The 26,303-nt window shown below is 49.8% G+C and overlaps 2 protein-coding genes across 12 annotated transcripts in view; one reads left to right on the top strand and one right to left on the bottom strand.

Moving 5' to 3' along the window:
• Positions 1-1,566: 1,566 nt before the first annotated feature.
• On the bottom strand, positions 1,567-17,335 carry STOML1 (stomatin like 1). 3 transcript variants are annotated; one of them, XM_045192803.2, is made up of 8 exons: positions 17,102-17,335; positions 15,275-15,381; positions 13,907-14,056; positions 13,399-13,602; positions 6,649-6,783; positions 4,964-5,135; positions 4,312-4,521; positions 1,567-3,785 (listed from the first exon to the last, which is right to left on the bottom strand). In XM_045192803.2, exons 1-8 carry the CDS (start codon positions 17,232-17,234, stop codon positions 3,592-3,594), a joined length of 1,305 nt encoding a protein of 434 aa, XP_045048738.2. In that variant the 5' UTR covers positions 17,235-17,335; the 3' UTR covers positions 1,567-3,591. The 3 variants fall into 3 exon arrangements, with proteins under 3 accessions (XP_045048738.2, XP_024413142.2, XP_045048739.2); XM_024557374.3 differs by lacking the exon at positions 6,649-6,783; XM_045192804.2 differs by lacking the exon at positions 15,275-15,381 and having other exon boundaries at positions 17,102-17,228.
• A 2,032-nt stretch (positions 17,336-19,367) lies between these two features.
• The window catches only part of PML (PML nuclear body scaffold), a 43,790-nt gene continuing 36,854 nt past the window's right edge, over positions 19,368-26,303 (top strand). For 8 of the 9 annotated variants that reach the window (XM_045192733.3, XM_053927996.2, XM_045192732.3 and 5 more), the window contains exons 1-2: positions 19,371-19,627; positions 21,187-21,653. In XM_045192733.3, coding sequence (XP_045048668.2) covers positions 19,496-19,627; positions 21,187-21,653 — 599 coding nt within the window. In that variant the 5' untranslated portion in view covers positions 19,371-19,495. Of the gene's footprint in view, positions 19,628-21,186; positions 21,654-26,303 lie in introns of all 9 variants that reach the window. The other variant, XM_024557231.4, reaches the window with a different exon arrangement.

Genomic DNA, 26,303 nt, shown 5'->3' with positions numbered 1-26,303 from the left:
CTCCCTACTTTCATCTTCTTCAACAAACCTAATTCGCCCTCTCATTCAGCAGGTGAGTTTTAATAACCAGTCGCTGGTGTCTGCGACACTCACTGCCAGGCTCTGGAGCGCAGCTGGGGCCCCAGCCCAGGGCAGCGGCCTGTGACAAGGCCACCCTTTTATTCTCCGCCTCCTGCCTGTCCCCTCCTGGCTGAGTGGCAGAGAAGCTAGAGCACCAGAAATAGGGGCTCTGTGCCCTCGCCCACCCCCATACAGCGGAGTCGAGCTCAGCAGAACAACAGGAGGTACTGGGATCTTTCTTAATTTTTGTTTAGATTTGCTGCTCCACTTATTTATGCGCTCGTTGGTTGATTCTTGTATGTGCCCTGACCAGGGATTGAACCCACAACGTTGGTGTAGTGGGATGTTGCTCTAACAGAGTTACCCGGCCAGGGAGCCCCAGGACCTCGAGAATCTCTCTAAGCCCATCCCACCACCCCATGATCTGTACTGATGTAGTGAACATAGGTTCTGGGCCCCGCTCCACCCCAAACCCCTCTGAGAAGCTTGTCTCACAGCCTGCTGGGCCTCATCAGTCTTCCCATCTGTAATATGAGCTGTGTGGGTCCATCATTTGCTCCCTTCCAGCTGGGCATCCTGAGGTTCTCCAGGGCTGCCTCCTACCCAGTCTTGGCTTTGCAGGCTCAAATCCTGCTCCCAGCTTCTCCTTACACTGGCCTCATTTAAAGACGCGTTGGCCTGGCTGGTGAGCTGGGCTCCACTTGGCTTAGGATGGGAATCAAGAAACATTCACCAGAAAGAGCCAGAGATGTTCTCCCAGCCTCCAATCCATACACAGCTTCCAGAAGCCCCCCTCCTGATCACTGTCAGTTCCTGGTTTTTGGTTTAAAGGCCCCTCTGAAGGGCTGAGCAGGGACGCCTGCGTGAGTGACCCAGTGACTGAGAATTTATCGTCAGCACTTCCGTCGCTTGACTTTGGTTCACAACCCACGGCTGGGCTCTGTGTGGAAGTGGGTACGTATTTTATCCCCTCCTACTTCCTCCTTTCTCCACTCTCACTTACATTCCAAATGGGTCAACACTTTACATGTAAAAATATGAAATTATAAGAATACATGGAATTCCTTTATAACCTCAGAATGAGGGTTTTTTACTTGACTCAAATTACACATGCTTTGACCTAGGAATTTCCCGTCTAGGAGTTTATCCTCCAGATAAACTCAACCACGGTTTAACTGGCATATTTAAAGGTTGTTAGTGCAACACTGCTTGAAAGAGCAAAACTCAAGACATAATCTAAGTGCAAGACAGGGTTACATAAACCGTGACACATCCGCACACTGGACTCATACGTAACTAACAACCAAATGGGGAAAGTCCCTGTGTGCTAATATGAAAAACCGCCTCAACGTTTAATGTTAAGTGAACAAAACAACATGTGTTTGCTATGTTGCAATTTGTTGAAAAAAAAAAAAAACCCAGAGAATATATCATGTGATTGTACAAACTATGAAAAATTTAACATGAAACATGTGGTATTAATAGATAAACAGCGTAACTACAGGGTCTGGCACAAACAATGCCCTTTTTATTACAAAATCGTAAGCACGGAATTCTGTAACATACCAATATCACGCTCAAGCACCCCAAGTGACATTTTAGGTGAAATGCGCAAATTAGAACTAAATTATTACACCCATATTGTCACTCTACCACCCACACTGGGGCAGTGTTGCTTCTGCGGGGCCCGTGTTGTGGGGTGTGGGCGGCGTCTCGCCCACCACGGGGCGCTGCTACCAGTCACTACCTCCCCAGAGCTGAGCCTCCGGTTCTCCCCCCCGGAGAGCCCAGTTACTTCTGTGTCCTCAGAAGGGCTTCCCTCTGTCCACTGCTTTCCCTTTTCCTCTTTGTAAATTTTACTGATATCTTTAGAGAGGAAGGGGAAAGCAATTTGCTGTTCCACTTCCGCATGCACTCGGTTGATTCCTGCATGTGCCCTGACTGGGGTCAAACCCACAACCTTGGCTTATGGGGAGGACGCTCCAACCAGCTAAGCCACCCAGCCAGGGCTTCCTTGTTTCTTTCCTTTTCTCCTTGCCAACACCTGCCCATGACACTCCAAATGTCAGGCATCTCTCCCTCAGGGAGCCTTCTTTGAATGACGCCCTCACCCTGCGAGATGCCCCTTGCCCTCCCATAGGGACTGGAAGCTCTGCTCAGTTCTTTGAAGCCCAGGGGCTCCATTTCCTGGAGTGCTGGCCCTGCCTGGGGGGCAGAGCCCTGAGAAGGGGCAGTAATGACGGGCAGCAGGGCTCCCTCTCCACCACAGACAATTGGGGGAACTTTCAGTTTCCCGGACCATTCCACGCCCAGAGACTCTGAGTTTTGGTTTCCTTTAAGCTTTCACAGGAAGGCCTGCTGCCAGAGGCTGTTTCTCAAGGGAGCGCTCAGGTTTCTGTGGGGCTTTTTCACCAGCCTCTTCAGGAAGTGAGGTTCGGTTGAGGACTGGAGAAGTGAAAGCCCCCCCCAACCCGGGCTGCCTGGGGTCTGGGCGGATCAGTGAAGCGGCAGTGAAGCGGGGAGCCTGGCCAGGCCTCCGGGCCAGAACTCTCAGCAGGTTTTCTCGTTTCCTTACCTCCACCCAGTGGAGACAGGGAGCCGAGGGGTAACAGAAGCGGGGGCACAGACCAGCCCTGACTCCTCCCCTGAATGGGGTGACTCTACCATGCCTCACACCCCGACACCCCCTCTTTCCCGGCACACCTCTCTCTAGTAAGAGGAACAGGGTGCCGTCTCCTGCCTCGGAGGACCTGAGACCCTCAGCACAGAGAGGGTCCGTGGGCGACTCAGGAGCATCACGGGGGTCCGTGTCAGCCTGTAGGGCCCTGGGCCCTGGCCACCAGCACTAGGGGAACAGCCTAGGGGTCACCCAACGCCACATCCTACTGCTCCCCAACCCACTTGCGTTTTCAAACTTCTGGCGGGAAGTACAGGAAGGGCAGGGCTGCCTTCATGCTGCCCTGGGCTGCAGCCTGGCTGGCAGGCATGTAAGAGTGAGCTTTCAGGCAAGTCAAGAGGTGTTTAGGGCCCAGGGAGGAGCAGACTCCACCTTTTCCCATCTAAACCCCGTGGGCCTGAACTGCAGTCTGGAATGTGGGCCTTGCCTGACCCCCAGGTCCCTCTGCTGCAGTGACCTCTTCTTGGTGGTCCCTTTCCTCCCCACCCTCCACCCCCAAACACACTCTGGATCTGGGAGCCTGAGCCACGTACTTTGCTCTCTCACAGTGGGACCAAACCAGCTGCCTTCAGACTGTTTCTGTGGGCCCTGCCCCTCCGACCAGATAGGCGGTAGAGTGGCACAGGCCCGGCGCTCCTGGCACTGTGCTGTGTGCCCAGTGCAGGTCGGGTCCTCCGCAGGGGACCAGGAAGGGCAGGGCAGCCCGGCTCCACCTCCATTCACCAGCTCCCGGCTGCGTCTGGAGCTCCTCAGGGGCTCAATAACCTGAGGTGCAGCGCCAATGCCTCTTCCTCCAAGGTGCCCCTGGCTTGGTGCCAGGCTTGGGCTGGGCTATGGATGCTCAGCCAAGGCCGCTACTTCAGGGTTCTGAGGACAGCCTCCAGTTTCATGGCCACTGCTAGGTCGCCCTTCACCTTCAGCCGCCCACTCATGTAGGCGGCCAGGGGCCGCAGCTCCCTGCACAACAGGGCCTGCAGGTCTGCCTCAGCCACCTCCACCTCCACGTCAGGGATGCCGTCAGGCACCCCGCGTCCCACTCTCCCTCGCCCTGTGGGGAGAAGAAAACCAAGTGTGAGTAGGGGGGACAGCTATGTGGGGCAGGGGCTGGGGGGTTAGCACACCCCACTGGGAGGAGCAGAGAGTAGTGACTAAGCATTCAGGGTCTAACACCGGGGTTCAAGTCCTACTGGCTGTGCAATTGCTCAGAGTCTGTTTCCAAACTGGTGAAATGGGGACGATGACAGTCCCTAAATCATAGGCTCGTGATGAGAGGCAGGTGAGACAATGCACAGAAAGTGCTCAGCACAGAGCCCAGCGCACAGCAGGCCTGCATGTGCAGGGCTGACGGTACAGGAGGCTTGGCTGTCTGAGCTGTCCTGCTGGTTAGGACAGTGTGGGGGGGCAAAGGCCAGGGTACTCAGCGTCTGCACGTGGTGCCTGCACCCCTGACCGCTACGGCTTCACCCTCAACTGCTGTCGGGAGCGGGGTAGTCTAAAAAAGGCCCCGGGGGGGGGGGGGGCGGGGGGGCTACAGGCAACCTGGGTGGGAAAGAGAGGGCAGGGGGCAGCTGCACCTGTAGTGAGGTCCAGGAAGTAGGCGCTGTGTGTGCCGCCGGGCAGGATGACATTGAACTGGTAGCAGGCCCCGACTTGGCTGACCAGGGTCTCGGACAGGTAGGGCTGCAGAGTGGTCAGCAGCCCCTCGGCCACCGGCTGCTTCGAGCTGGGCCCAGCACCACTGTGAGGGGCAGGCGGCTCCACCTCACTCATGACCTCCAAGGTGTCTGTAGTGGGGGAGCCCACAGGGTTGGGCGGGAGGCGGGGAGGGGAGGTCAGTTGGCTGCCAAGGTCAGGATCACTGGCGTTCGCAGCAGTTCCCACTTACATCCCCTTCAGGTCTGGACCCAACTTCCTCCTCTGCTAAGAAGCTGCTCTTGAGTTTTCTGCCTTAATCCCAAACCCCAGTTCTAAGGTACTCCAGTCTTGAACGTAAATCTCTTTTCTGGACACTGCTGCTTCCTGCTGTGCAGGCTACCGAAGGCCTGCCTGCACTCATAGACACCTGGGCTCTGTCCGCCGTCTGAGCTCCAGACAGCTCTAGAATCGCAGTGGCCTGACAGACAGGCAAAGGGACTTGGTTAAGGGAGCAAGTAGCAAGGCTCCGCCGTGCTGGACACCAAGCTGAGTGCCCTGCTGAGTCCCCACCCTTTTCTGGAGGCTCCTCACCTTGCCCCAGGGGCAGGGGACGTCCTGCCAGTGAGGACATGCCCACCCCCAGAAGGTGGGGAGCCAGCTGCTGGAGGGGGCAGTCCTGGGGCAGCTGCAGCACGGAGTCCACTGCCAGCTCCACGCGGCCCACCTCGAGCCCCCAGGCCCTGGTCACGTCGTTGATCTCCAGCTGGAGGACAGTGTGGGGAGAGACGGAAGGCACTGAGCTCACCTCCCTGGAGCAGCTGCTCTGGGCAGGCTGGGGCACCACACCGCCCTCGACAAGTTTCCTCCTGGGCACACAGGCACCAGACGGTTACAACCCAGCTGTGGGCTGCTGGCGGTTAGCACCCAGGTAAAGGGCTCACTTTACCAGGAAAGACACGGGGCAGTGAGTTATCTAGGTGAAGGGGCATCCAGGAAAGGAGGGCCCTTCCAGGCAATGGGAACGGCACGTACACAGACCCAGACAGGAGAACCTGGAACACTCAGGAACTGTGAGTAACCATAGCTCCCTCAGTTAGACACTCAAGTGTGGGCCGGGGGGCTGGAGACAGCTGAGGGGCCTGAGGTGGCCGCTCCTGCTCACCTGGATTTATTTTCAGGTACAAGTAGCCCCAGAAGGAGTTTAGCAGGAAGCTGACAGAGCAGACTTGCTTGTTGGAAAGACTCTTTTGCCATGTGGACACTGGGTGGGAGGGGCTGAGGGTGGAGGCACACGGACCAAGTAGGATGTTGTTTCAAAGTGACAACAGAAATGATGGGAATCTGGCGTCAGGCAGACAGGCAGCCACAGAGCACAGATACACCAAGGGCGGGGCACAGTTCTGTAAACCGTGTGAAGCCACAGCAAGACACTGGAGAGAGAGGACGGCTAGGCCAGTTGGCTGCCCAGATGTGTGAAGACAAATCAGACAGCGCAGGTTTCTGGGGTGGGTCATAGTGTGGATGCCTGCTAGGGGGACACACCGTGGGTGACGCAGCACCGGGGGCGTGTAGAGGAGGGATGATCATTTTTTTTAACACATTAAGCTTGAGGGGTGTATGGCACAGCCGACCGTCCACTAGGCAGCTGGATAAATGGGTCCAGGGTGCAGGAGAGGGTGGGGCTGGAGCAGAGTGGTATAAACCACTGGTGTCCAGAGGAAGCAAAAGCCCGGGTACATGAGCTCTCCCCAGGAGGTCACAGATGAGAGCAGGCCACCAACAGAAACCTGGACTCTGAAGAGCAGGGCAATAAGGAGTAACAGTGGGAACCAGAAGGAAGGAGGAAAGCTGGGGTGTGGGGTGACGGGAGCCCATAAAGCAGACGATCCGTCTGGAGTACGAGAAGGGTGGGTGTCCAGAGTCAGAGGCCACCAGCAGGTGAAGAAGCGGAGGGACCGAAAAGCGCCCTCTGCATCAGCAGGAGGGAGTTCACCACGATGTCCGTCTGAGGAGCCTGGGAGAAGCCTAGACTAAGGGCAGAGAGAGGAGAAGGAAGAGAGGAGAGAGGCCGAAGGGCAAGACAAAGAGAGGATGAAATGATAATGAAGGGGTGAAGGGGGCCGGGTCCTGGGCCCGGAGCACTGCTGTTTCAGGGACAGCGAGCCAAAGACAGAGGCGGCAGATGACTCCAGTGAGGCAGAAAGAAGAGCACAGATGCTGATGAGTCCATAGGGTGGAGGAAGCTGAAAGAGTTCCTGTCCTAGAGCTTTTCTCACCTGAGCTTCAGGAGGCCAGGCCTGCTGCAGAGAGTGATGCGTGAGGATGGGAAGGCTGACCCAGGAGAGTGAGGGCTGAAGTGGCTGGCCTGGAGCAGCTACGGAGAGTCCAGCAAGGCAGGGAGCATTCAATCCCTCCAGATGAAACGCAGGCAACAGGGAAGTAAGAGAGACAAATGTATGCCGGAACTAGGACTGAGGAAGATGTGCAGGCCTCCCGAGACTTCATTTTAACCAGAGACACTGACCCCACTTTACCAGCAGCCAACTGGGTCTGCGTCTGGGCCCGGGCCCTAAATGACTCTAACATTCTGGTGTGAGACTGACTCCTCCCAAACTGCCTTTCTTGCGTTTGTGCACCAAAGCCACATGGAACAGGCCAAGATCAATTTTCTCTTCCTAAATGTAAATTAAAATGGAATGAGGTTCCATAAATAAAAATTGTTATCAGCTTATTATCTGGGTTGTGTAAGATTGAGCACTGAAAATGAACTTTGGAGAAGAACAGACTAACTAAGTGAGAACTTACACAAAAAGACAAAAACCATGAGAAAGAACCAGTCGGAAATGAAGACTACAGTAACTGAAAGGAAGAACGCGTTAGATGGAATTGACAGCAGACTAGACGGAGGACGGAATCAGTGATTTGGAACACGCGGTAGAGAAAATCACCCAAGTGGAACAGCAAAAAGAATTTCAAAAAATGAAGGGTGTTTAAGGGGCGGCTGGGACAACATCAAGCATGAAAACATTTGCATCGTGAGGGTACCGGAAGGGGAAGAGAAAAAGCAAGAAACTGAAAACCTATTTGAAGAAATAATCATAGAAAATTTCCCTAACCTGGCAGAGGAAAAAGACACACAAATCCAGGAAATGCACAGAGTCCCAAACAAGATGAACCCAAGGAGGCCCACATCAAGACAAATTTAATTAAAATGCCAAAGGTTAAAGACAAGGAGAATCTTAAAAGCAGCAAGAGAAAAGTTTGTATCTGGGAGCTCCCATAAGACTGGCAGCTGATTTCTCAGCAAAACCTTTGCACGCCAGAAGGAACTGGCAAGAAATATTCAAAGTGATGAAAAGCAAGTACCTATAGCCAAGATTATTCTACCCAGCAAGACTATCATTGAGAACTGAAGGAGAGAGAGTTTCCAAGACAAGAAAAAGCCAAAGGAGTTCATCATCACCAAACCAGTATTACTAAAAGAAACGTTAAAGGGACTTCTTTAAGAAGAAGAAAAAAGAAATTAAAAATACAAATAATAAACTGGTAACAACTACATACCTATCAATAATCACTTTAAATGTAAACTGATTAAATTACCCAATCAAAAGACATAGGGTATCTGAATGAATAAGAACACAAGACCCACACATATCCCTGCTTACAAGAGACCCACCTCATAACGAAAGACACAAATGGACTCAACAAAACAAATTTTTTAAAAAATGTTGAGATTCAGAACAGATTTAATTAGACATAGAGAAATAAAGAATTATATCATCCCTTAAAAAAAAAAAAAAGACACATACAAACCAAAAGTACAGGAATGAAAACAGGTATTTCATGCAAATGGTAACACACACAAAAAGCTGGGGTAGCTCTATTTACATCCAACAAACTAGGCTTTAAAACAAAGGCTGTAACAAGAGACAAGGAAAGACATTTCATAACGATAAAGAGATCACAAGAGGATGTAGTGGGAGCACCTAAATATATGAAGCAAATACTGACAGACATAGAGAGAGATCTACAGTAGTACCATCAGAGTAGGGGACTTTAACACCCTCTGGTATCAATAAGCAGATCATCCAGAGAGAAAATCAACAAAGAACCAGCAGCCTTCTATGATACATTAGCCCAATGCACCTAATAGATTTTTTTAAAAGAGATTCTATTTTTTTTTAGACAGAGGCGAAGCAAGGGATAAAGAGAGGGAGAGAAACATCAATATGTGGTTGCCTCCTGAGCACCCCCTACTGGACACCTGGTGGGCAACCCAGGCATGCACCCTGACTGGGAATCAAACCTGCGAGGACCTAATAGATATTTTTAAGAACATTTCACCTCAAAGCAGCAAAATATACATTCTTTTCAAGAGCACATGGAACACTTTCCAGGACAGACCACATGATGGGTCACAAAACAAGTCTCAAAAAACGTAACAAGATTTAAATCATATCAACCATCTTCTCCAAACACAATGGTATGAAACTAGAAGTGAATTACAAGAAGAAAACTGAAAAGCCCAGAAACACACGGAGGCCAAATAACATGTTACTGTACAATGAACGCGTCAACAATGAGATCACGGGAGAAATCAAAAACTATGCTGAGACAAAAATGAAAACACAACAGCTCCAAATATCTGGGACACAGCCAATGCATTTCTAAGAGGGAAATTCATAGCAATACAGGCCCACCTCAAGAAACAAGAAAAATCTCAAATAAACAATCTCACCTTCCACCTAAAGAAACTAGAAAAAGTTAAATGAAGTTGATAAACCTTTAACCAGATTCATCAAGAAAAAAAGCGAGAGGACCAAATAAATCAGAAATAAAAGAGAAGTGACAACTGACACCACAGAAGTACAAAGGGTTGTAAGAAAATACTATGAACGACTATATGCCAACAAATTGGACAACTTAGAAAAAAATGAATAAACTGCTAGAAACATAAAATCTTCCAAGGCTGAATCAAGAATAAACAGAAAATGTGAACAGACCAGTGACTACTAACAAAATCAAATCAGTAATGAAAAACTCCCAACAATCAAAAGTCTTGGGCTGAATGGCTTTAGAGGTAAATTTTATGAAACATTCAAAGGAGAATTAACGGCTCCCATTCTCAAACTATTCCAAAAAACTGAAGAGGAAGGAAGGCTCTCAGACTCATTTAATGAGGCCAGCATTACCCTGATACCAAAACCAAAGACAGTAAAAAAGAAAGTTATAGACTAATATCCTTGGTAAAAATCAAAAAGAAAATCCTCAGCAAAATATCAGCAAACCGAGTTCAGCAATGCATTAAAAAGATCATACACCATGATCGAGCGGATTTACTCCTAGGAAGCAAGGCTGGTACAATACTTGCAAATCTATAAACCACATAAACAAAATGAAGGACAAAGATCACATGATCATATCAATAGATGCCGGAAAAGCATTTGACAAATCCAACATCCAGCTGCGATAAAAACTCTCAGCAAAGTGGGGAGAGAGGGAACACATCTCAATATAACAAAGGCCGTAACATGACGAAGCCACAGCGATCGTCTCACTCAGTGGGGAGAGCCAGCAGCATTCTCTGTAAGAGCAGGGACAAGACCCCCACCACTTTTTACTCACCGTAGTATTGGAGGTCAACACAACAATCAAACAAGGAAAAGAAACAAAAGGCATCCAAGCTGGGAAGAAAGAAGTAAAAGAGTATGCAAACCACTATTTGCATATATCATGAGGCTATACAGACAGAACCTTAAGGTTCCACAAAAGAAACTATCAGAAAGAGAAATAAGAAAATCCCATTTACAACTGGCTCAGAAAGAACAAAATACCTGGGAATACATTTAACCAAGGAGGTGAAAGACCCGAACATGGGATATTGTAAGGCACTGAAGAGAGAAATTGAAGAAGGTATAATAAATAAATGGAAGCATAAATTAACATCATTAAAATGTCCATACGGCCCAAAGTAATCAAGAGTTTCAGTGCAATTTCTATCAAAACACCAAAGGCACTTTTCACAGAATTAAACAAATAATCCTAAAGTTTGTCTGGAACCACAAAAATCCCCCAGTAGCCAGGGCAATCCTGAGGAAGAACGGAGGTGGAGGTACCGCGCCACCTGGTATCAAACTGCACCGTAAGGTACTGTGATGAAAGCAGCCTGGTGCTGGCGTAAAAACAGACACATACGTCAGCAGAGCGGAGCGGAGAGCCCAGAAATAAACCCGACTTTACGGTCAATTAGTATTTGACAAAGGAGGCAAGAACATCCAATGGGGTAAAGGCAGTCTACTCAATAAATGGTGTAGGGAAAACTGGACAGACATATGCAAAAAAATGAAACTAGATCACCTTCTTACACCACATCCAAGAATAAATTCAAAATGGATTAAAGACTTCAATGGAAGACCCAAGACCATAAAACTCTTGGGAGAACACACAGGCACTAACTCTTTGACACCACTGTTAGTAATACTGTTTTGGGTATGTGTTCTCGGACAAGGGAAAGAAAAGAAAACAAATGGGACTACAACAAACTACAAAGTTTTTACACAGTGAAGAAATACCAACAACATGAAAAGACAATCTACTGAATGGGAGAACATGTTTGCCAATGGCAAATCCGGTAAGGGATCGATATCCAAAACACGTAAGAAACTTATACAACTTAACACACACACACAAAGCAGTTCAGTCAAACAATGGGCAGAGGGCCTGACTGGACATTTTATGCAGATGGCTAAGGGACGTATGAAAGGAGCTCAAAGTCACTCATGATCAGAGAAATGCAAATTAAAACCACAAAGAAATGTCACCTTGCACCTGTCAGAATGGCCGTCACAGATAAATGAAAAACAAAGTGCTGGCGAAGCTGTGGAGAAAGGGGAGCGCCGTGCGCTGTTGGTGGGAATGCAGGCTGGAGCAGCTGTTACCGACCTCGAGGGGTTCCCCACCTGGGGGGAGCTGACTGTCATCGTGTTTAGGTGGTTTTATTTACGTGGAGCCAGCCAGGGAGACAGGGAATTCGCGCCCAAAGCTCTGTCTCCCTGAAGGGAGGCTTGGCCAGTGCTTACATTCACTATCTGGTTAACTACATGCTGATTCTTCCCTGCGGCTGGCTACACTTAATCAGGCTGGGTTCCTGTCAAGCTCATCCTCTTCACAGCTCCTTCTATAAAATACTGTGCTGCATTTTGACACTTATCAAGAATGGCATTTAGGAAGAACTACCCAGACCTTGAGACACTTGTCCTACCAGCACAGCCACTGTGGAAAACAGTATGCAGGCTCCCCCCAAATTAAAAATAGAACTACCCTATAAATCAGCAATCCCACTTCTGGATACTAATCCAAAGAAATCCGAAACACTAATTCAGAACGTTGTATGCACCCCTATGTTCACTGCTGCCTGCCTTACAGTAGGAGCCGCCGTGTGGATGCAATCTAAGCGTCCATCAGCAGACAAGCAGATCATGAAGACGCGCTACCCAGACACAACGGAGCATGACCCAGCCACTAAAAGGACTGGTATCTTCCCATTCGCGACAACACGGATGGACCTAGAGGGTGTTATGCTCCGTGAAGTAAGTCAGACAGCGAAAGACAAACACCGTATGATCTCACTTACATCTGAAATCTGAAAAACGAAGTAAACGAACAAATCAGAAACAGACTCACAGACAGAGAACAGACTGATGGCTGCCAAATGGGAGGAGGGTTAGGGGTTTGGGGGGAAGAGAGTTAGGGGCCTGGGGGGAAGAGGGCTAGGCGTTTGGGAGAAACGGGCGGAGGGATTAGTGAGTACAGACTGGCAGCTACAGAACAGTCAATGAGCATGTAAAGCGCAGCATAGCGAACACAGTCCATGGCATCGTAGTAACTACGGGTGGTGTTATTGGGGGGTCACTTCGTAAGTTACATACATGTCTAACGACTATGCTGTACCCCAACTATATGATGTTGGATGTCAACTGTAATTGAAAAACATGTTGAAAACATGTTTTAAAATGGTCTAGCACTGGGTTGGGAGGTGGAGGAGCAGTTGTTCTGGCTCTGGTCCAGCTCTGCCCTTGACCATGGCTCTCAGAGGCACGCAAAATAATTTCTGAGGCTTACTTTCCTCCCTCCAAAATAATACAGTATCAGCCCTCTTGCAGCAAAACGTAAAGCTGAGATACACCGGAGCTGGCAAAAGGACTTCATGAACTATAAAATGCTCTGCCCGTGAAAGGTACTGCTACTGTTACCAGTAGTGTTTTCTCGGGCATCTCACTGAGTTGGTTGATTTACTTCCAGAAAGGACTGGGACCTCCAGGACTGGCAATGCCCCACTCCCCACTCCTTTCCTTAATCCCAGTTCACTGGGAAAGCAGAGCTGGGAGGAATGAGGGGCAAATTCACCTGTGTTCCCATTAGGACGTGGGGTCAGGGGACACACTACCACCTGTGAATTCATTTCTACCCCAACTTGTCATAGGGTTTGAGGTGAATTCCAGTGGCGGTAACTGCTTACACGTGCAGAAGCAGGACAAAGTTCCAACTGTCCTTGTGTCCCTTTCTTCTGTGAGCAGCCAGAACGCAAAACCACAAGAACGCACAGGCTGCACTGAGGGGCAGAGAACTCCCCAGAAGGTGAGTGGGTCAGGCCGGCCCCGCTCCTCTCACCCACCTGCCTGCCCCACATCTACTGAAGCACCCTGGGCCCCGTGGCAACGCCGACAGAACTGTGAAGGCGAAACCTCGGCAGTCTGAGGCAGACCCCGGGACTTCCTGTCAAGCCGTGCCCCTGTCAGAGCCCCTCGGCTTTAAGGGCCGCCTTTGCCCCAGACGGCTATGGCCCCTGCACATCTTGCACTCAACTCACAGTCCCACCCGCACCACTGGCTCTCCAAGGCTGCCACACTCTTCAGGCATGTGGTAAACTGAGGCCCAGGTGACCCTCTGCTTTGTTCAAAGGAGCCCGCAGGCAGAGCCAGGCCCAGGAGCCAGCCGCCCACTCTGCCCCGCGAAAAGCTGCCTACCAGGAGCTGGTCGCTGATCTTGAGCTTCTCCATCTGGATCTCCCGCAGAGGCCTCCTGAGCAGGGCCCTGGTCATGGCGTTCTGGGCCGTCATGCGTGTGGCTGTGTTCAGGTCCTTCACGGTCATCACTGACAGTACTGGGTCCCAGATGCGGAACTGGACATCGGCCCCCACAGACAGCACAGCCCCATCCTTAGAAGCCAACTGTTGGGGGGGCCATGAAAGAGGAGACACTCAAGGGGCTGAAGCTGCAGGGAGATCAGACCACTCAGCTTGACCCACCCGCCTGGTCACCAGCACCCTGTAGACAAAAGTGTCCCCAAGTACATGGGGTCAGGCATATGGAGCAAGGATGGGCTCCCCGCCTCCATCCTCAACTTTCTGGTCTCCTCCCTATCCCCCTTCCCGCGTCCCTGATGGCTACTCACAGGCCGAGGTCCTGGCACCCAGAATACACTCCACACAAGCCCCCACCCCCTCTGTCCAGGTGAGCTGAGAAGCCCCTAACCTTGCAAGGAGGGACACTGAAGGCTCGCATCCTCAGATCCACCCTCTGAAAGGAGTCAACGAAGGGCAGGAGCAGAACCACGCCAGGCCCCTGAGGGGCGCGGATCCGGCCCAGGCGAAATACAATCATCCGCTCATAGGTGGGCACGACCTGTCCACAACGGCAAAGGAAGAGCTGAGGGCAGGGAGCCCAGGCTGGCGATGACGGCAGCCCAGGGCCGGCCCTCCCCTCGCTCCCCCTCTCCCTTCAACTCTCTGTTTTCAGATGAGAAAACCAGGGCTCTGAGGGGTTAAGTGACTTGTTCAAAAATCACATGTCCCTAAGTGAAACAGGCAAGATCTGAAGACAGTTCTGAGCGCTCTCAACTACCATAAAGTATTAGCTTCATCCTCAGAGAAACTTTTCATTCCTGTGGTCTGAAGCTAGATGTGACTCACACCAGGAAACTGTCTGCTCTTGAATCAGGAGCAAATCCTGGGCTGCTCCACCCGTAACCCCAAGCAAAAGGCTTTGCCAACTTCAGATGCCTGGAGCCCTCAAAGAAGCAAATACATCCAAATTGAGAAATGAAGGCCCAGAGAGGCAGTGACTTGCCCAAGGTCACAAATATTTCAGTGGCAGTTTTAGGACTTTCTAAGGACATCCTTCCAGACCACACCAAACCCAAAGGCTTTTTAGGAGAGCTGACTGGGGCCGAGGGCCACACGAAGGGCAAGGCCTGCCCGGACTGGCCCTTCACTGCAGCTCTCAGGTGTGGTTCTCGGCCGTGCTCAGCCTTTCCCATCCGCACCACCCCCGTGAAAACGAGGCCAGATTCCTTTCACTCATTACCTGCTGGCCAACTCCAGTGCTTTTCGTTTCTAATTTAACTTAAAGCACAGGCAGCAAACACAAGGCCCGCGGGCCGAATTCGGCCCTCTACCTTGTTTTATCCGGCCCAGCACCTTGTTTCTACCTGCTGGCAGTGCGAAGCTCTCGCTTAACTGATAAGGAGTAGTTACGTTTACACAGTCCTAAAGTTACATTCGGTCCATTGAAGGCAACCTTGAGGCTGATGTGGTCCCCAGTGAAAATGAGTTTGACGCCCCTGATAAAAGGTAGGAAGATCTGGCAAAAGCATCTGTATGCACCTGAACAAGATTATCCAGAGCCCAGCATTTGGCGGTGTGGCTCCCATGTGACTTTGGACACATCTGAGTTTCCTCATCCGAAAGATGGTAATGAACAATCCTCACCCAGCCCATTTCACAGAAGTGTGATAGCAAATATTCAAGGGAAGGAAGCAGAGGATGGAAAATTCATCCATCAAGGCCAAAGCTCTCCGTGTGGCCCAACCACCCTGGGGTTGTGCCAGTCAGCCTTACTTACCTTCAGGGCAAACCAGCCAGAAATGGGGAAGGTTATCAGCAACAACAAGAACCCCAGGAAACTAACAAGGACATGGCAGAGGAAGGAGGGCCAGGTCTGAGGTGCATCTGGGACAAGAGAACGGAGGCAGTCAAGACCAGGGACACCAGCTGCATCTGCCAGGACAGCTGCAGGCTGAGTGAATGTGGTCAAGTCCGCCCTTTTCCCACCTCCCTTCCTTCTCAGGGCTCTCAATCTGCCTCCCCGCCGAATATTCCCACATCTTCCAGGCAGGTGCTAGTTAAGGACCGTCCCCTCCTCCCACACAACAAAACTAATCTGTCCCGCCCAGGCCGTAGCTCAGGTGACTGGAGCTTCACCCCGTACACCAAAAGCTTGTAGGTTCTATACCCAGTCGGGGCATGCATGGGAGGCAACCGATCAATGTTTTGCTCTCACATCGGTGTTTCTCTCTCTCTAAAATCAATAAACACATCCTCAGGTGAGGATTGAAAAACAAAAAACTAATCTGCCCCAAGTCCAACCCTCCAGAGACTATTCTCTTCTGGGCAATGGTCATTGTATCTAAGAAGCAAATCATGTGATGCCCTCCTCACTGGGCTGAGCAGGAACAATCCTCTTATCTGAGTTACAGTATATTGCCTTCCCAGACTTGGCACAGAGCCCGGAGCACCTAGGACTCTGTAAACACAGGCCGGGTTAAACCGAAAGCTAAGGGTATAACACACCCCTCCTCTCCCAGCAGCCCCCGCAGTGTGCTTTCAAGGGGTCCTTTGCCTGAAGAAATAAAGCACTAATGGTTCACCAACAGGAGCCACAGAGGAGGACTAAGATGTTCTTTCCTAGCTCACAATTCTTTACCCCACTTTCATGCCCTAAGGACCACCAAACGCAGGCTTCACTTGAAGAGCTTCAGGTGGGAGGTGGGGAGGGAGAACTGGGAAGATGAGGCTTATATGAGCCAGAGGTTCTGGCCCCTGGAGAGCCAGGAGCACAGGATGGGGGCCAAGCTGAGCCAACCTCAGAATCCGGGATGAGGTTATTTTATTCTCTTCTCTCTTTCGCTCCCAACCCTAGACAGCAAGCAGGCAGGAGCCTCTGCCCCATCTTCCCAGGAACCCCATACCCTCTAGGTTCCCTGCGCCCCAGGATACTACGCCTCCTTTCCTGCCTGGCTCCAATCCACACGGCCGCTTCAGAAGATGAACCCTTGGACACGGCAGCTGTTATAACAGGGGGGTCAAGGAAGGAGGGACCGACTCCTCCAGAGTTTGGTTGTCAGGCTGAGGAATGCGGGACTCAAGGCTTTGGGGCAAGACAGGGCCAGAGCAGACCAGAGGCAGCTGAGGGCCTTTTTAGCCTGCACATCGCCACCAGGGAACAGGGAGGTAGGGGCTCAAGCTCAGGGAATCTAAGAGATGCGGGTGGCGGGGCAGTGAGGATCCCGACACTTCTCTGCAGCCAAGCGCCCTTGGCGTGCTGAGTACCTTCTATTGCTAGACCTTTGTTTCTTCACGGTCAAAAAGGGAACTTGAAACCTCTGCCTGGGCCTAAAGGGCTGCTAAGAACCGAGGAGGGATGCGGCGGGGCGAGGCTCCCTGAAGAAGAGCACTCTGGGGCTGCAGCCCCTGGCGCTAGAAAGGACAGACCGGCGCTGTCATCCCAGCGCTGCCCAGGCCCCGCCCCACAGCGCGCCCCTTCCCGCCCCTCCTCCGACCGCGCGCCGACGCCAGACCCGCCGACCCCGGAGTGGGAGAGTTTGGGCCGCCCCGCCCCGCCCCACCCCCCCGGGCCCTCCACGCTGGGGGGGTGGGGGCGCCCACTCACCAGCCCCCGGCCCCGCGCTGCCCGGCTCCGGCAACAAGCGGTCTTTCGGGGAGCCCAAGAAGCCGAAGCTTGGCTGCTGGAAGCGGTCAAAGTCCCCCCCGGGCAGCGCCCGGTAGCCTGACCTGCCGACCATCGTGCCCGACCGTGGGGTCGAGGGCACACACCCCACGCCCCCGCACTGCCCCCGACCGACCCGCAAGCCTGCGCCCCGCCCCTGCCGGCCGCCGCTTCCGGTTCTCCCCGCGCGGCCAGCGGCGGCGCTCGGAGCGCAGGCCGCGGAGGCTGGCCCGCCCGCTCCCGCCGCCCACAGCGCCCCCTGCGTCGGGAGGGCCGAACTGCGGCCGCGGGGCTGGCGGGGAGCGTGGTCCCCCTTCCCGGAAGTCGGCTGGAGTGCGTGCCTCCCTCTGCCTGCTGCCCCTCGGCCTTAGGAAGGGTCAGGAGGGAGGTTGGCTTTGAAAGAGGTTTTTTAGTAGCCGAGTCTTATCTAGAATCACGGAAATGGTACCAATCCCTCTCCAAACTCAAGTACTGAGGTGGGGGGTGGGGGGTTGGGGTGTACACTGGGGGAAGGGGAGCTGGGGGTGGGAGGCTGATTACCTAGAATGACATTTTTTCCAGGGCAAATCATTCCACTTTGTGACCGCACAGCCCAGCAAGAAGGGCCTGGCACGGAGTGATCTGGGTACTTTTTTTGTTGACGGTCCCTGTGGTCAAGGTGGGGCGGGAAGGCCTGAACTTGGGCACGAAAGGAGAGAAATTTCGGTGCGGACTTCCGGAAGCCCAGTAGGCTAATGAATGAGGGGTTTGCGCAGAGTGGTCACGGGCAGACCCTCCAGAGCATCCAGAGGTGAGATCTTCATTCCTGTAGGTCCAGAGATAGCACACCTCTTGATTCAGTTGCCCAGAGGTACCTTGTCTCTCCATGGCTGGAGAAAACCCAAATGCACATGGAGAATTTACTCCGAGAAGCATTAACTGCCCATAGGGCATTGAGGCAGGCTGTCTTCCAAAATGAGCATAGAGGTTAATAAAGCTTTCCTTGTCTCAGCCACCGTGCCAGTTTGCCCCTCATGCCCATCAGCCCCCCAGCAAAAGGCCAGCCCCAGGGCCCTGCTGCAGACGGCTGCTCACCATCCTTGGCTTTTCCTGGTTTGATGGCCTGATTGTAAAGCCCTAGGGATCCTGATCAGGCTGGAGGGTAGAGCAGGCTCCTGAGGCCTTGGCACAGTCCCTGGGGACTTGGCTGCCCCCCACCCCCCGCAACTTCCCCTCCATTCACTCCTTCAGAATAGGGGCCTTTATAAGAGCAGAGCCCTGTCACCACCCCTTCTAGTCTGTTCTAAGCTGGAACTGAGCACAGAATAGGTACACGAGGGTCAGCGTAGAGGTCAGGATGGCCCCAGTGAAGCCCCCTGGAGGTAGACTTTCTCCCCTCACCAAATGGGCGTCTGGCACGCTCCTCTGCTGACCAAGAACACACTTGCTCTCTCCTTACTCTTCATACCTGGTCTCCAGCTCTTGCCTTTCCCTCCCTATCCCCCATTGCCTATGCTTTACCCACCTTTCTGATTACCCCCCAAGGCATACGCCTGTTCTCCTCTGCTCGGTGTCCTCCTAGCGCCTCTGACTCAGGTCCCTCTTTGTATCCCACAGCCACTGTCCTAGAACAGACCACCTACCCCTAGGTTGTCTAGTGACTTCCCTGTCACGCACAATGGATCACAGTTTTCTAGGTTCCAAACCAACTCCATCATCACTGGCCCATCTTGTCCCGCTCCACTCCTGGGCCAACATTGCTCATGGATCCCTCTTAAATGAGAAAAGAACCCAAACTAGTTTCTAGACAGGCTGTTCTGTCTCAGACCTCCATGCTTTTGCACGCGCTGTTCTCTCTGTTTAGCCTTCCCAGTCTCTGAATCCCTGGTGACTTTCCACTGTTCCAAGTCCCAGCTGAGAGATCTCCTTTCTAGCCTGTCTCAACACTGTGTGAAAACCTCCGTTTTAGGGACTGCCCTTCCACTAGATCTGGGATTCTTCCAAAGCAAGAGCCATAGGTGGCTCATCTCTGTGCCCGGGGCTTCCAGCTCGGAGCTGGCAAAGTTGCGTCACTGTGGGCTGACAAACGGTTCAAAGCCCAGGGCCAGGGCTGCGCCCCCATCAGCTCTGCCACTTTCCCATTACCCCAGCTGGGAGTGTCTTCAAAACCCACTGTCTGCCTCTCCGCCCCTGGAACCGCCTCCAGCTCCTGTCTCACTTCCTCTCGGGAGACTGGCCCAGAACTGGCACCTCCCCTTTCGGACAGCTCCGGAAACTCAGCCATCTGGCGCACGATTCTCGTTCAGCTTTTCCCGTCCTCCAAGATCAAAACTGAGAATCGAAACTGAGTTGGGGTTCATGCAGCAAGAACCTGCACCCGCCGGATCTTTGGGGTCCCAGCAGGACTCTGCACTGCCGCGCGCGCCCACCATGCCTCCCCCAGGGTCCTCCAAAAGCCACCAGCCCAGCCCGGACCACAGCCCGACGGAGGTACTACGTGGTTTGGGGAGATGGGGGTTATTTAGGCTTCGTTAATTCGCTGTGGTGGAGGGAGAGGCGAGAAGGGAGAGGGAACTCGGCCACCACGTACGCAGAGGGAAGACCAGACCCTAGGGTCCTGACCCCCTTGGCTAGCGTAGGAGTAGGTAGAGTAGAAAAAGGGACCAGGATGAGTTAGGGGACCAGGATGAGTTAGGGGACCCTGTCTGGGCTGCTGTTCTCCACTGATTAGAGGCACGTGGGACCGCACTCTCTCCCACGTGCCGGCGACTGGCCTCTTTGCCCCTGCTCTAACGAAGGCCCCAGGGTGGTAGCCTGATTGCCCCTGCCTCAGCGTGGCTCTTGACCGGGGACGGGGGGTTGGGAGGAACGTTGGAGAAAACAAAGCCCAAGTACCACATCAGAATGGGAGACTGTGGCCCGGGTAAAAGAGATGAATCACTATTAAGGCCTCACAGCCCCTGTGGTCTCTTCTCCAGGAAGCCTTCCCTATGCGTCTGCTGGAACACCCTGCCTGCTCAGCCCCTGCTCCCAAGGGGGTTTATTAGGTTTACCTCCTGGAAGTTTGGCCTTAGTCTTCTGAACAAACCCCCAGCTTCCCACCCCCCCACCCCCCAAAGAAACTACTTAGATCTTTTGCTCTATGTTCTTCCAGGCCCTTTTGAAAGCACAAATAACACCAATTGCAGTAATTTGTATTACTTGCATAATTACATCTAGAAATAATATTGATTAACATGACTAGTTAGTATTTAGGAGCTCCTCTCATTTGCCATGTACTGTATTAAGCTTTTTTTTTTGCATTTTTAAAAATCGTGGTAAAAGGTACACAACACACAATTTGCCACTTTAACCATTTCCAGTAGCATTAAGTACGTTGATAATGTTGTGTCACTGTCACCACCGTCTCTTTTTCATCACCCCACTCAGAACCTCTGCCCTCTTAAAGCAGTAGCTCCTTATCCTCCCCTTCCGCCAGCCCCTGGTGATCTCTGCGGCACTTTGTCTCTGCGAATTTGCCTGCGCTAGATATTCGCACAAGTGAAATCATACGTGCGTCTGACTTAGTGTCTGGCTTAGTCCATGCAGCTTAACGTTCTTCCGTGTTGAGGCTGAATAAGACTTCATTGTATGTGCCACATTTTGTTTATTTGTCAATGACGGACATTTGGGTCGTGTCCACCTTTGGCTGTTGTGAACAGTGTGCTGCTGTGAATGTGGGTATCCATTTGGGGCAGTGTTCTCAGTTCTTTGGGGCATATATCTGGAGTGGAATTGCTGGGTCATATGTTAGGTCGTTCTATGTTCACCTTTATCCTGTGCCTGATGGGGAGTGGAGGTGGAGTGGGAAGGCCTGAGTAAGTGGGAAGTTAGGGTACTGATAAGCCCGGGTTTTGCACGATGTAGTGACTGCCTCCAGCCATCAGGCGGATGTCTGCTTGTGGAGGGGCGGGGAGAAGAGGGGAAGAAGCATGTGACTGGACGTGGGGGGGCGGGTGGGGGGTGACTCCTGGGACTTCAGGTCTCACCCCTCCCCTCTGCTCCCCCAGCAAGCCACGGAGGAGGAGTTCCAGTTCCTGCGCTGCCAGTGCTGCCAGGTAGAAGCCAAGAGCCCTAAGCTACTGCTTTGCCTGCACACACTGTGCTCAGGATGCCTGGAGGCGCCGGGAATGCAGTGCCCTATCTGCCAGGCGGACCCGTCCCCCCGCGCTGGCGGGCCGGCCCTGGACAACGTCTTCTTCGAGAGTCTGCAGCGGCGCCTGGCGATGTACCGGCAGATCGTGGACGCACAGGCCATTTGCACCCGCTGCAAAGAGACGGCGGACTTCTGGTGCTTCGAGTGTGAGCAGCTCCTCTGCGCCAAGTGCTTTGAGGCGCACCAGTGGTTCCTCAAGCACGAGGCCCGGCCCCTGGCCGAGCTGCGCGGCCAGTCGGTGTGCGAGTTCCTGGACGGCACGCGCAAGTCCAACAACATCTTCTGCTCCAACCCCAACCACCGCAGCCCGATGCTTACTAGGTGAGCCAGTGGGCAGGCCGGGGTGGGGCGGCGCATCTGAGAGCCGGGGTCGAGGGTGAGTGGGGAGCAGGGATCCAGAGTCACGAAGCTGAAAACGTGGGACGGGGGAGCTTCTAGGGTCTTCCAACTCCAAGTACGGACCGCAAACAAGCAGCGCCTGTGGCAGTGACCACAGTTGGTGCTACGCCACGCTAGTGGATCACAACGCTTTCTAGTTTCCACCTGCAATAAATAATACTGCACTCTACCCAGGAATTCCTTCAAGCGTCATTGCTAGGTGTGGAAATTTTACATTTCGATACATGTTATCAAACTGCCGTTTAGAAAGTCTCACAGTGGAATTTTCCACAAGCACTGCCGTGGGCACTTGGTGTACAGCTGGGCTCTAGGGTGGGACAGATGCAGGTCGTTTGTGTCTTAAAGTCAAAACCTAACACTGTGCTCTCTGAGAATGTCTGTATGGAAAAAAACAATCAGCTACAGTTATTATTTGCATTAAACAGCACAAGATTTTAAACCATTTTTTAAATAAAAATACATTTATATGGTTCAAAAATTACAAACAAAACTTAATGGAAAGAGGGCAAAGTCTCTATTCCTCTCTATAACCTGCCTAATGCCCACCTCGTCTGCCTTGCCCATCCAGGTAACATTGTCACGAATGTTTCAAGAGTTTCTTTGTGAATGTATACAGGGATAGGGATATATAGTCTTTCGAGGACTTATTTTTACCCCTTTTTGCTAAAAAGGGAGTGTACCCATGTGAACTTTGGGACACCCTCCCCCGGTGGATTGCTTTGTGTGCTGGGCAAGTGGAGGGTTGAATAGTGTGCTGGCGCGGATGCCCTCAGAGCCACCTTCCTGCTGACCCGAGTGCGGCTCACTTCCTGCTCCAACCACCTGCGCTCCCCACAGTCCCACGCCCCCGCCCTCCTTCTCCAACAGTGGATATTGTTGTTTGAACTTGGGTTTCTTTGCTTATTTTTAAGGTTCAGGTTCAGCTGCTTTGCATATGTTTATTTACCATTTTCTTCTTCACTTGCGAATTGCCAATTTAAGTCCTTTGCCTTTTTTTCCCTCCTTGGAAGAATTCATCCCCTTCATGGTAAGAGCCTGTTCTAGCTCGAGCAATACCTCATACAGCATCAGGCGTTAGTGTTTAAGTTTTTAGTTTTACATAGCCCAGTCCATAAATCTCTTCCTTTATAGTGTCTGGCTGTGATCATCCTAGGAAAGATTTTGTTCCCAAGCCAGTGTTAAAAATATTTTCTTATAGTCTATTTTAATGATGTCATGGTTCTGTTTGTATAATTAAACATTTAATTCAAGTGGCATTTATTTGTGTGTGTGGCATATATATGGCAGAAACCTTCACTTTGCTTTTCTCACCCAATGGAAAGCCAGTTCTCTCATCTTTTATTGATAGGGTTTAATAGTGCGTCCTTGCTCTGATGGGAAACGCCCTTCTGTACCGAATGCCTCTGTATGCTGGTGAATCTCCGTTTGGTGCCAATGATCTGACCATTCCTATGCTAACCCTGCTAAGGAGTTCTGTAACTGTATATTTGGTAGGACAAGTTCCCATTCTCCAGAAACAATTTGCTTTTTTTTTTTTTTTTTGCTCTTATGCAGTTTTAGAATTTACATATTCATTGGAATTTTTATTAAAATTGCAGTAAATCTGGAAAGAGTTGGCCTCATCTTTTGGGTTTAAATTTTTATTCACATGTTGAACTTTTAAATTATAGTTAAATTTAGAATATTTAATAATACTGTGAATGCAGTCTTTTTCCATTAGAATTTCTAACTGATCATCATTATCATTCATTAAGGGTCTTGATTTAGATGTATTAATTACGTCTAGCCAGTTATATTGAGCTCTTTTATTTTCGTAAGTTTTTCAGTTGATTCTTTTGGATTTTCTAGGTAAACAATCCTATTATCTGCAAATAATGTCTTTTTTCTTTCCATAATTTATACACATTACTTTGTGGTTTTGTTTCATTTGGGTCAGAACAATACTGAAGAACAGTGGTTAGAAAAAGCAACTTTATCTTGTTCCTATGATTCATGAAAAATTTTCTTACGTTTTCTTGTTTAGTATGATGTTCATTATTGACTTCCTTAGGTAGCTTTTAAAAATCAAATTAAGAAAGTTGCCTTGGGCTCTGGTCTGGTAGCTCAGTTGATTAGAGTGTTGTCCCCATCTGCCAAGGTTGCAGGTTCAATCCCCGGTCAGGGCACATACAAGATTCAACCAATGAATGCATAAATGCATAAGTAAATCGAACAACTAATCGGTGTTTCTCTCTCTCTCTCATTAACAAAAAGAAAAAAACAGAAAGTTGCCTTTTTCTTGTTTTACTAAGAATTTTGTTGTTATTTTGTTTTATTTTTAACAAATAAAAATATTTGTTAAGCTCTCAGGAATGACTACTCCTTTGGATGCTGTGAAGGTTTCCTATTACCTTTTAGTATGATGAATTATATTAATAGTTTTCTTTATGTTGAACCATTTTTTAATTCTCATTAATTCGTAGCTGGATTCCACTTACAACATCTTATTTAGTCTATAACGTATATTTATAGATGTGATCAGTTTTTATGAATATGTGTGATTCCTTGGTCATGTTTTCTTACTCATTTTATACTAATGAATTTGTAAGGTTTCCTTTTTTAATTTTTATTTATTTATATTTATCTTCACCCAAGGACATGCTCATTGATTTTAGAGAGAAGGGAAGGGAGGGAGACAGAGAGAGAAACATCGGTGTGAGAGAGAATGGCCCATGGGTTGCCTCCTGTATGCGCCACCCCACCGGACCTAACCGCAGCCCAGGCTTGTGCCCTGACCAGGAATGGAGCCCGTGACCTTGTGGCTTATGAGATGACACTCCAGCCAACTGAACCACACTGGCCAGGGCAAAGCTTAACTTTCTTGAATGTCGATAATGTCTATAAATTACTTAGCATAGTGCCTGGCACATGTTAACAATAAATGTTAAAATCTTACTGTTCTTATCTTTTTCTGCTCTAAAACAATCTAAAGAACACAAGCAATTAAGGCTTATAGAAGTTTCTTGGAAAACTAGAGACTGGTGCCTTTTTTGAAGAGTAGGTTATTTTTCCATGGTATTGATCTGTTTTGGATCTTAACTCAGATTTTCTGGAACATTTTTTAGTTCATTCTGAGTTATCTTTCAAAATTTTAAAATCTCTACGCCTGTAATTATATCTCCTGCCTTATTTCTAATCTATATTTGTGGTTATTTCAGTGATCCTTTCAAAGTACTAGCTTTTGGTCTTATATTCCTTATTGGTATTAATGTTTTGTTTTCAAAACATGTAATGTTTGGTTTCTATATTTGATGTTAATTTCTGTAGTCCAGTCACTTAATATGTAAGTAAGAGTTCTATATCTGAGACTATATTGAGTTTTTCTTTGGGGTCTAGCGTATTCCTTGAACTAATATATTCCTAGGACTTAAAAAAATCTGTATTCTTTATAGAATACACACACATCTACATATACACACACCTATATATATGCAAATATTGTATCTTACATAGCTCTCTCTTTTTACTCTTGTTTAAATTTTTAACAAACATTGTTAGAACATACTGTGTGTGTCTACGTTTATCCAGAGTAGATTATCACTACTCTCTAGCCAAGATAAAGCCAGTTAGCATCCTTTTTCTTCTCCCCTCGTTACTTTTCCTATACCCAGATTTAGCTGAAATAACAAAATTTTAGTTCTAGATTATTGCCAATTTTTTATGCCTTTTCTATTGTAAGCCTTCTTTCTTCACAGGTAGCAAATGTCATAATCCCATTTAGTCTTCAGCTGGAAAGTGTTGTCTTCTGCTTTTCGTATATTGATTTCCCTTCACTTACATATTTTTTCCTTTTCAACTATTATGTGGATATTAGAGCTCTAAATCCATATTTTACATATTTTATACTTTTTTCAAAAATTGTGTTACTTTGCTTTTATTCTTCCTGATTCTCAGAGAGTTCTTTGAATTGATTTTCTAATTTACCAACTCTTTTTTTTTTTTAGGAGACCCCTTTCTACTATTTACTATCTATGATGGGTTTCGTTTTTCCTTTTTTTTAAGTATATTTTATTGATTATGCTATTACAGTTTTCCCAATTTCTCCTCCTTTATCCCCGCTCCGCCCTGCAACCCCCCACCCTCCAGAATTCCCATCCCCCTTAGTTCATGTCCATGGCTTATACATATAAGTTCTCTGAGTTCTCTGTTTCCTATACCATTTTTGACCTCTCCCTGTCTATTTTATGCCTACCAACTATGCTGCTTCTTCCCTGTACCTTTTCCTCCCTATTCCCCCCTTCCCCCTCCCCACTGAAAACCCTCCATGTGATGTCCATTTCTCTGATTCTGTTCCTGTTCTAGTTGTTTGCTTAGTTTTCATTTTCATTGTTTTTGTTTTCTTTTAGGTTCATTTGTTGATAGTTGTGAGTTTGTTGTCATTTTACTGTTCATAGTTTTTGATCTTCTTCAATTTCTTAGATAAGTCCCTTTAACATTTCATATTATAAGGGCTTGGTGATGATGAACTCCTTTACTTGACCTTATCTGGGAAGCACTTTATCTGCCCTTCCATTCTAAATGATACCTTTGCTG

The sequence above is a fragment of the Desmodus rotundus genome, chromosome 7 (genome assembly GCF_022682495.2).
Source record: "Desmodus rotundus isolate HL8 chromosome 7, HLdesRot8A.1, whole genome shotgun sequence".
In the NCBI taxonomy this organism is placed as follows: domain Eukaryota; kingdom Metazoa; phylum Chordata; class Mammalia; order Chiroptera; family Phyllostomidae; genus Desmodus; species Desmodus rotundus.
The sequence above is the reverse complement of the archived record's forward strand: the minus strand, read 5'-3'. Positions and strand labels throughout refer to the sequence as shown.

Bases quoted from the DNA above. Each gene is read 5' to 3' on its own strand.
- STOML1 (XM_045192803.2), bottom strand. From the start codon at position 17,234: ATGGTCGGCAGGTCAGGCTACCGGGCGCTGCCCGGGGGGGACTTTGAC. The intron at 15,382-17,101 runs GTGAGTGGGCGC...CTCTTGTCCCAG, and splicing joins CAGCGCGGGGCCGGGGGCTG to ATGCACCTCAGACCTGGCCC. The intron at 13,603-13,906 runs GTTAGGGGCTTC...CCCCCCCAACAG, and splicing joins TCAGTGTCCCTCCTTGCAAG to TTGGCTTCTAAGGATGGGGC.